Raw genomic sequence first — 10325 nt, forward strand, 5'->3', positions numbered from 1 at the left:
AAGTGTGCCTGACCTCAAAAGGTAGCTTACCTAAATTTATCCACCATTGCCAAAAAATTTCACACCAGACCAAATGTATATAAACCAAACCAAACCTTTTGTACCATATAACATTAGAAAATCAATAATATTCTTATGTATGGAAACAATTAGTTTTCTAAGCAATTACTTGATAATAGTAAATCCCGCAGCAGAGCGCGGGCAATTTTGTTCGTTATTATACTATATATGTAGCGTCAGTTCACCGTTACACTGTTCATAAGAGGCGGTGGAAAAGTCGATTTTGCCCATTACTGTTCTGGTAAAATATCAAGCTGATGTAAAAGTCGTTTTTCTTCTTGCTATTGTCGGCTGATATGTGAAGTTGTTCTTTTCACGTAAGTGTGAGATTTGGGACCGAGTCAGAAGCGGTTCTCTTTAGTTTTGGTATTGGCAGCATAAGTGTGAGTCTCACACACTGTGAGATTTGGGATTGAGTCAGTTGGATTGAAATCGAAAAGACAGAGCTTTCTGGGTTATTTTTGCAGGACGAAAGAGGGGACAGAGCGGGAATAGAGACGGTGAGATCTGTGTTGCTTTGAAAAAATTTGATACTTTAGTTTTGGTTTCGTTTCGCTAATATGATTGATTGAGTAAGGAAAACGATTTCTAAAGTGTATGGGAAAATTTGATTTTGTAAAACAACTAGAATATCTCATAGGCTATGTATCTGTTATTTCAGTTGAATAAGTCTTCAATCGGAAATAGTGATTTCTATTTGATTCATCAGTTGAAATATATACATTGAAAAAATGGTTTCTGTTCAGTTTATCAATTCAGGTTTCATATACCTAATCTGCAGAACAACTAGAACAAAAGTAACAATAAAAGATTTTTGTTCTTATGGATTTCAATTGATTGAATTCGCAGGTCGTGTGTTATCAACAATATCATTCCGTTAATATTGTCTTCCAATTCAAAGAAGTTGCCCGTTTTTTGTTTTTTTCCCCTTTTCTGTCTTTAATGATTCATAGTCTTTTTAATCGAAGATATTGATTGTGATGAAACTAAAGAAATTGGTCAGTGCTGGTAGATTCAGAACACACAAAGAGAGACTACACTAAGCAGTAAACAAACAAGGAACCCAGACATAGTAATCAAGCTAATGACTGCTGGTTTCACTAATGTTGCAATTTCACATTCTGACTTAGTGGTCACTTACATTTAAATGTATTCTGTTAAGTCTTGATAATAAATAATTTCATATACAGTGTTCAGCTATCCTGCTTTTTAGTTAAAGTAACTTAAACAATTGCGTATACAGTGCTCAGCTATCCTACTTTTTAGTTAAATGCAAAACAAACAAAATTCTACTCCCATCAATATTCTTATGACTGCCATTTTCATGTTTGATGCCAACATTGATGCACATTTATCATTTATTGCTATCCTGCTACAACCAAAAAGTACATTTGCTCGGTTGTCAGATGATTGGCAATATTTGTCTCTATCAAATTAAGACATGCTAGTCATTCCTTGATGTTATTCATATACATGCACCATATTGGCTCAATACTTGGGTAAACATCAGATACTTCCTATTGTCTTTAGATCCTTTGAAGCTGCTGGTGCTCTTGAGAAGTTTGTACAGAGTGATTATGGTGAAGATATAAGGTAACATAAACGCCTTCTTAATTACAATTATTCTAGCAGGCTTAGGAATATTGTATGATAAAAGACTAATTTTTAAATTTGTACTGCGTGCCTTACACTGATGATATCAAGTCCATTGACCGTCAAAGGAAATTGACATTCCCACGTCCTGTCTTGGCAAGTGAAAATTCTTGCGTCTCCTTCATTCCTGATTTTCATAAAAAAAATATTATTCTAAACAATCTCATCCCATGATAATTCTGTTCTGCAGATGCCGTTTGTAGTTCAATTCAATACCATGATAACAATTTGTGTCAACTTTAAAGTAACACTTTTGTCTTTCATAATTGATAAGATGACTGATCATGTGCACCTCAAGAAAGGGAATTATGAAAGACAAGATATCCATTACTCTTATGTTTCATTTATATAATAGCCCTTTTATAGTTGATTCATGTCATTTAGCTGGTATTTGTTGGCCTGCAATTTTCGAATTGACATAAACATTTATCAAACGAATTGATTTGAGTATGTTTTTTGAGTGTTATTTAATAAAAGCCTATTAAGAAACCAACCTTAGGACAAATTTATCAGGCAACGACCCATTTTCATTTTTTATAGTTGGTTTGTGCTTCAATAGCAGTACTATATTTCCAGACCACAATGTTGTCCCTATTGGATCTGCATTCACACACTCAATAATTTTTATCATCTTTTAATCTTACTACGATCGAATGTTTTCCATAACCGGTGTTTCTTTCTTTTGGTATTATGTCCAGTACTTTACTTGAAACATTTTTTCTGTACATCTTTTACTTTGCTCTCTGTTCTCAAGCATTTACTTCAATGTTTGTTTGCACAAATAATATATTGGTAAGGACTCATATTTTTCAAGCTGCTCAATGTCATACACTATATCATTGCAAATCCACTTTTCAACTGTATTATGAAATCAAATTTTATTGAATGGATTGCTGACACTATATATTATTCAGAGCAGCCCCTTCACTGGAACTGTGTTCATCAATCCAGCTACGAGTGTTCCCTTTTTCACGCATCTTTCTCCTGCCCTGCTTTCGCTCACTGTTAATATTACCTTTGTAGACATGTAATGTATCTAACATTTGTAAATACAATATTTCACACCTAAACAATATCGACAATATACAAACATCTTCTCTACCTCAAGCAACACTTCTTCATTTCATTCATAATAATGAACCCCGCGGCAATGCGCGGGCAACGCTTTTAATTTTCTTTTAGGTCGCAAAATCTAGTTTGCTCGGTTGTTACATTTATTTAACTTGCTTCTGAGTTTCTAGGTTTTGTTAGAATAAAGGTGCGTAAACTTCCTTAAAAGGTGGGTGTACCCGGGAGTGCGAGGTTCTGTTTTTTAGAATAGGTCATTTGTATGTCCTAAAGGGCGGCTCTTTCTGTCGGCCCTTCAGGGGTATGTCGTTTCTGGTACTCCTTGCTGAATTATAAAATTGGCTGACCTGCTTTGTTTCAAAAAAAAAAAAAAAAAAAAGAATTGGAATTAAATCTAGTTTGATTACTAAAGTATCCCTATAAAAATAAATGTTCGTGAGAGAGTATATATATTTCTAGAGTTATGGATAATTTGGGGTTATTGAAAATACATAAGGATATTTTGAGTAAAAAAATGCATTCGCAAGGCTTTCATTGCTAAACTCATACCCCCTGGTAATCAAATTCCGAGTTATTCAATAATCAATTCCTGACAATGAGGTGAGACCCACACTCTTTTCAATACTTATATATATTAGTAAACGTAGGAAAACTCATACACCGGAATCATTCTCTTTATTTTCATTCTCATTTCAGGTAAGTAAACATGTCACTAATGTAATCTTCACGTTTCACAACATGAGGCAAAACCCATACCAGAGCTATAAAAATTTTACCTATACCAACAGGAATTGTACCTCATTAACTTTACTCTTGAGGTAACCACAAGTACCTAACTAGTTTTCTATTGATTGATGCTGTCTTTGATTGTGTATGTGTTGTTGATCGACCTATATATCTTACGAGAAGCTTAAGATTATGATTCCTCTTAAACTGAACCTATTACTTGTACCTCCTCCTCATGATTGAAAATCAAAACATATTGTTTCTTCATGCAATATCAGCTTTTTGCTTTTTGGCCAGTTCCCTAGAGACTTGGACGAAACTGTCTTTTCAGAGTCCAAGTCTGGTTAGTCTGCAATTCTTATCATTCTCTGAATATACCTTCATCTCCAAAAAGAGAAAACAATCTTGTATATGTAGTAGTAGCATGGAACCTTCATATGAACTATCAAAATCCCCTTAATCATTACCAATAAAAAATTCCTTAAAATATCCAGTTTTAATGCCATAGATATCTAACCAAAGATACTAAACAAGTGTTAATTTATAAATGAACCATGTGCTTGATTATATTAAGTTCCCAAGATTGCAAGCCAAGTAAAATTAGTTAACATGCAAGTATCGATTCATAGTCGTCAAGACTCCTATCTAGACATAATTGGACTTTTGATTGACAAGGCGCTGAGCTAAATAGCCTCCTTGGCACAAATTCAATGTATCAGCATTGCCTATGTATGTAACTATGTATAACACACCAAATGACAGAACATAAGTGGATGATCACCAATTCATATATGCAAATGGCCATAAAATGTTACTGAAAGCCTTACTTCTGTTCTGCCACTTTTCATTTTGCATTTCCAGGGGTATCAGTAGATGGAATGAAGAACAAGTGAAGGATGGTGACCTTTTAGCGTCCAAAGAAAGCAATCTGAGCTGCGTTTCTTCAGCCCGGCAACTCTAGCTACCGGTATGTTGGAATTTGGTATTCTAAGTCTAATATATCTGAACAAACAGTTGTATGGGTTGCAAACAGGAACAATCCCATCAGTGATACCTCTGGTGTCCTCACAATAAGCAGGTATGGACTATGGAGGACTAGTGCTCTATGCTCATAACATGGAGAGTATTCCTATGTGGTACACAAATGTGTCGCAGTTGGTCCAAAACTCAAGCACTTTATCTGCGCAGCTTTTAGATACAGGAAATTTAGTTCTGTTCCAGGATGATAAAACTAGGATATTTATAGGGAAAAGTTTTGATTATCTTACAGATACTCTAATCCCAGGTATGAAAGTGGGGATAATTGGGAAACTGGGCTAGAATGGATTATAACATCTTGGAAGTCACAAGATGACCCTGAAGCCGGGGACTATACCGATAGGCTATATTCAAATCAAACTGCAATCCCTGAATTTTTTATATACAAAGGTACATGCCGGTATTGGAGAAGTGATTATTCCGGGATTAATTTTGTCAGTAACCAGTACAATACTAATATGTGGTATGGACAGTGTGGTGCCAACAGTTAATGCAGCCCTGACAATACCAAGATGGTCGAGTATGATTTACCAGGATATGAACTGAAGTCTTTAAATGATTGGAATCAGAGAAATGGGTCAGATGGATGTGTGAGTAAGTGAGTTGAAGTGTCAAAGTGTGGGAATGAAGAAGGGTTTGTGCAGATGTAAAAGTCAAGGAGCCCGACACATCGAAAGCTGCAAGGTTGGAAAGAATTATGAGTGCCAAAAAGTGCAAGCAGCAGTGCTTAAGAAATTGTTCTTGCACAGCATATATGAGCATGGACATTGAAGGGCGCATTGATTGCTTGACATGGTATGGTGAGTTGCTGGACATCACAGAGCACACTGCAGTGGGACGAGATCTTTATGTTCATGTAGATCATATGGAGTCAGGTACTAACTTGCAAATGAAGAAATTTCAATTAAATTTTTTTTTTTATTCAAGAGAATCTGTGAAAATGACTGGACTGGTTGTTTGTCCAGGTAATTTCTCCTAGTCATGGCTTTCTAATTCTTTGTCAAACTGTTATATGTAGCTGAGAATGCCAGAAAATCAAAAGGCTTCTTTGGAAGGAGGGTGATGCTGACTGTTCCAATATTGTCTGTTCTTCTGCCATTGGTACTGGTCATTGGCTTAAGAGGAAAACAGAAGGTATGAAAAGTTTTCATACTCTCATCTATTTGGAATTTATGTTCCTTAACCAAGAAAGAAAAGTATTTATATATATGGGCCTTTAAATTCTGTGCTATTAGCATTACAGATTGTGTAGTTTGTAAATCACATGAAATCACTCAACTTGAACAGGATACATATTGAAGTATTTGCATTTTCAATGCCATTGCCAGTTATAACATTGAGCAGCAAATGATGTAGTTTTTTTTATTATTAATTTTATTTTTTTGTAATCAACGATCTTACAGAGGCCGATGAACTTGAGGAAACGAGGAGACACCCAGAATTACAGTTTTTCGATCTGAACACACTAATAGATGCCACGGAAAACTTCTCTCCAGTCAATGAACTTTTTTGGCTCAGTCTATAAGGTAAGTTGCATATCACCATCATTGGGCAATTTCTTCTTTGTAGTTGAAAATGACGTCGTTCTGTTTCTCAGTGCTGGTCTAACCTTTTCTTTTACTCAAGTAATCACACTATAATTACTCCTTAAAGTGATGATGTGTATTCATTCTGAATCATAACTTCAGGGTTAGTTACCAGACAACAAGAAGATTGCTGTAAAAAGATTGTCCAAAAATTCAGGACAAGGGATTGAACAATTCAAAAATGAATAGCTAGACTTCAACACAGGAATCTTGTGAAACTGTTGGGATGTTGTATAAAGGAGAAGAAAGGATGTTAATCCTGGAATACATGCCAAACAATAGCTTGGACTCCTTTCTTTTTGGTATCACTCTAGCAAATTTACATTTGTATATGCCTTGTCCAAAGACATGAGGAAATGAAGCTACGACCATTAAACATGTACCACATTTATTGACATAAAACCCAAATCTCTTGATATAAATCGTAGAAGAAGCACATCCTTAGATTGGAACAAGCGCCTTGAAACTATCAATGGGATTGCTCACGGACTCCTTTATCTTCAGTTCTTCACCAAGACTCGAGACTGTGGATTATCCAAAGAGATCTGAAAACTAGCAATGTTCTTCTAGATGCTGAAATGAACCCAAAAATTTCATATTTTGGCATGGCAAGAATATTCCATGGCGACCAACTCCTGGAGAAGACAGAGAATTGTTGGAACATAGGAAGTCGACTAAAACTTGCACACTCATACTACTTGACTAAATCACCTTTCATATTCATTCGACAATGCATTTTGATTGTAACATTGTGTTTTCTTCATATGCAGTGGTTATATGTCACCAGAGTATGTTGTATTTGAAATTTTTTTCACAAAATTCGATGTCTTTAGTTTTGGGATCATACAATTGGAGATTCTAAGTGGCAAGAAAAGTAGCGGTCTGCAAGAGGATCATTCCATGAACTTGATAGGATATATGTGAGTAACAAACTAGCTAAAGAAGTTAGTTATCCCTATTTTCTTTCAAATAATCCTTTCAACTACAGGTCTGGCAGCTGTGGAGAGAAGACAGAGCCTTAGAAATGTTGGACTCATCACTAGAGTCATATCAGCCTAATGAAGTGTTAAGATGTATTCAAGTTGGGTTGCTGGGTGTAGAAGATTCAAATGACCGACCAACCATGTAAGCTGTTTTTTTCAAGTTAAGTGGTGACGCATCTCCACCATCTCCTCAACAACCAGCATTCGTCTTCAAAAATCTTTCTAGCCATGATGCCGATCCATTGATTCCAAAAGGATTATATTCTGTGAATAGCTTGACAATTAGTAAAGAGGAAGGTTGGTAATGAGGCACGTTTTTGCTCACATAATTATTATCAAATGTTGTTAGTCTTGTGCTTGGTGCTGTTAATTTACTGCTTATTTATGTGTCATGTATTGTAGATCCTATGTGAACTTCTGGAACCTCATTGCGCGTGCGCATGGAAAGCTGTTTGTGTGAAGCCTGCCGACATTGTTGGTTACATGAATATTGCAGAGTTTCTCTGTTTAATTGTTTGTTTTTGTCAAACAGAAAACAATAGGGATCAATATCATCGATCTAAATACAATGTCTTATTATTAGTAGATGGCAAATTTGCAGACATATACACCTTTTTTGACACCATTGTTGTTATGACTTTAATATTTTATAAAGAATGTCCTGCTTATTTGGTGGTTTACCATGATCTGAGAAGTGTCGAACTCCTGCCCAAAGTCTAGTTATCAGATGCGTTGTTGACCCGGCATTAAGTACTAAACAAGAAAATCATTTTCTCCATTTAGTAGCTTCACTCTAATAATTGTATCGCCAGATTATCAACATGAGTCACAGTCAACATGCATGCACAAGTTAAGACCTCAGACTGATGTCTGGCCCAGAATGACCGGCTTTTAGATAGAGTTATTGTCATCTCAGACTAGACAAAATGACCCTATTTGGAAAAGTTCAAAGTAGAAGAATTGCCCAGAAGATCAACATAATGCGACTCATCTCATTTATCACCAGCTCAAGTATGAAAATGAGAAAAAAGATGCCACTGGTTCATTCCTACAGAATTGAAAATGCCGAGAAAATGGTTTTGAAAGCTCTGCTTCTCTTCCTCCTCTTTCAATTATGCACTTCCAGGGACACCATGAGAGGGAACGAAGAACAATTGAAGGATGTTGATGGTGACTATTTAGTGTCCAAAGAAAGCAAGTTTGAATTGGGTTTCTTGAGCCCCGGAAATTCTAGCAACCGGTATGTTGGAGTCTGGTATTCTCAGACTAGAGTATCTAATAAAACAGTGGTGTGGGTTGCAAACAGGAACAATCCTATCAATGATACCTCTGGTGTGCTCACAATAAACAGGTATGGAGAACTAGTCCTTTATGGTCATAACATGGAAAGCACTCCTATTTGGTCTACTAACGTGTCGCGGTCGGTTCAAAATGTTAACACAAGCACTTCATCTACACAGCTTTTAGATACAGGAAATTTAGTTGTGTTCCAGGATGATAAAAATGAAATCTTTATATGGCAAAGTTTTGATCATCCTATAGATACTTTAATTCCAGGTATGAAAGTTGGGGTGAATTGGAAAACTGGGCAAGAATGGGTTTTAACATCTTGGAAGTCACAAGATGACCCTGGAACTGGGGACTATACCTATAGACTATACTTTAATTCCAGGTATGAAAGTTGGGGTGAATTGGAAAACTGGGCAAGAATGGGTTTTAACATCTTGGAAGTCACAAGATGACCCTGGAACTGGGGACTATACCTATAGGCTAAGTTCAGATCATAATGCATCTCCCCAATTTTTTTTGTATAAAGGTTTGAGTAAGTATTGGCGAAGTGATCCAGGGCCAGCGCCTACTTTGGTCGCTAATCAAGATGAAACTTACTATTTCATGAATGAAACCAATGCAATTACAAGAATAACAGTGACTGATTCTGCCTTAGAGCACCTTATATGGGATGGTGGTGGCCTTCAATGGAAGGAAGACTTCTCTGCACCGAAGTCCCGGTGTGACAGGTACGGACAGTGTGGTGCCAACAGCAGATGTAGCCCTGACAATGTTAATCTGTTTGAGTGTGACTGTTTGCCAGGGTATGTGCCTAATTCTGTAAGTGATTGGAATCAGAAAAATGGTTCAGGTGGATGTGTCAGTAATAGACTTGGTTTGTTGAAGTGTGGAGATGGAGACGGGTTTATAAAGGTGGCAAGAGTTAAATATCCAGACACATCGATAGCAGCATCGTTAAAATCAGGTATGAGTGACAAAGAGTGTGCGCAGGAGTGCCTAAGAAATTGTTCTTGCACTGCATATTTGAGCACTGAAAATGAAGGGATTGTTGATTGCTTGACATGGTATGATGACTTGATGGACATTTTAGTGTACACAGAGCTTGGACGAGATCTCTATGTTCGTGTGAATGCAACTGTGTTAGGTACTAATCTGCTTGCGATGGAAGAAAATGCAACTAACAACATATAAGTGTTGAATCTCAAAATTACTAGTTTTTTATGTCACACTCCAAGCTTGGAGCTTGTTGAGATCTCCAAACTTAGAGTTTGTAGAGAATTTATGATCGACCACTTACGTCATTGTTTAGATCAATCCAATACCTCTTGGAATTGAATTTCTTGGAAGCGATTATGCTCAGAAATTCCTAATTTCTTGGAAGCGATTACGCTCAGAAATTTTATATGTTTTCGTGGTAGCTTTTTCCGCTCCGAAACTAACCCTTTTTCTTGTTCTCTTTCAGGATGAGTAACCTGAACAAATTGGACTTTTCTCCATAGGGAACAACTGGCTCTGGATATCATAGGTGGGTTCGTGATGTCCGCCAGCATCTCAAGGCCGATGGAATCCTGGATACGATTCTCGAGCCTAGCCAGGACGTGCTAACTGTTAAGCAAGCTCAAGCTTTGGAAGCAAATAGAGCAGCCTTAGAGGCAAATAAGGCGAAAACCATCATCCTAATGACTCGTCATATGGATGATTCGCTCCAGTACGAGTGTATGAATAAAGAAGACCCCAGAAGGCTGTGGGTCTCACTCGAAGAAGATTTGGCAACATCCGTAACTCCCTGCTTCCTGACCTAGAAGTGAGATGGCATAGCCTCCGCTTCTGTGATTTCAAGTCAGTTCTTGACTACAACTCGGAAGCACTTCGCATTAAATCCTTAATGGAATTCTGTGGTAAAGAGATCACAAATGCGATG

At 36.9% G+C, this 10325-nt stretch overlaps 1 protein-coding gene and 1 long non-coding RNA gene across 28 annotated transcripts; both read left to right on the forward strand.

Moving 5' to 3' along the window:
• The first annotated feature begins 289 nt into the window (after nucleotides 1–289).
• On the forward strand, nucleotides 290–7800 carry LOC133724987 (uncharacterized). 27 transcript variants are annotated; one of them, XR_009854181.1, is made up of 9 exons: nucleotides 290–1653; nucleotides 2955–3082; nucleotides 4369–4474; nucleotides 4586–5420; nucleotides 5564–5679; nucleotides 5949–6071; nucleotides 6234–7051; nucleotides 7120–7411; nucleotides 7517–7800. It is a non-coding gene; the product is annotated as an uncharacterized LOC133724987 (long non-coding RNA). The 27 variants fall into 27 exon arrangements; XR_009854201.1 differs by having other exon boundaries at nucleotides 4778–5420; XR_009854199.1 differs by having other exon boundaries at nucleotides 4793–5420.
• A 225-nt stretch (nucleotides 7801–8025) lies between these two features.
• LOC133724986 (G-type lectin S-receptor-like serine/threonine-protein kinase RKS1) lies at nucleotides 8026–9624 on the forward strand. Its single transcript, XM_062151971.1, has 2 exons — nucleotides 8026–8671; nucleotides 8787–9624. Exons 1-2 carry the CDS (start codon nucleotides 8041–8043, stop codon nucleotides 9593–9595), a joined length of 1440 nt encoding a protein of 479 aa, XP_062007955.1. The 5' UTR covers nucleotides 8026–8040; the 3' UTR covers nucleotides 9596–9624.
• Nucleotides 9625–10325: the final 701 nt, after the last annotated feature.

The sequence above is a fragment of the Rosa rugosa genome, chromosome 1 (genome assembly GCF_958449725.1).
Source record: "Rosa rugosa chromosome 1, drRosRugo1.1, whole genome shotgun sequence".
Taxonomy (NCBI): Eukaryota; Viridiplantae; Streptophyta; class Magnoliopsida; order Rosales; family Rosaceae; genus Rosa; species Rosa rugosa.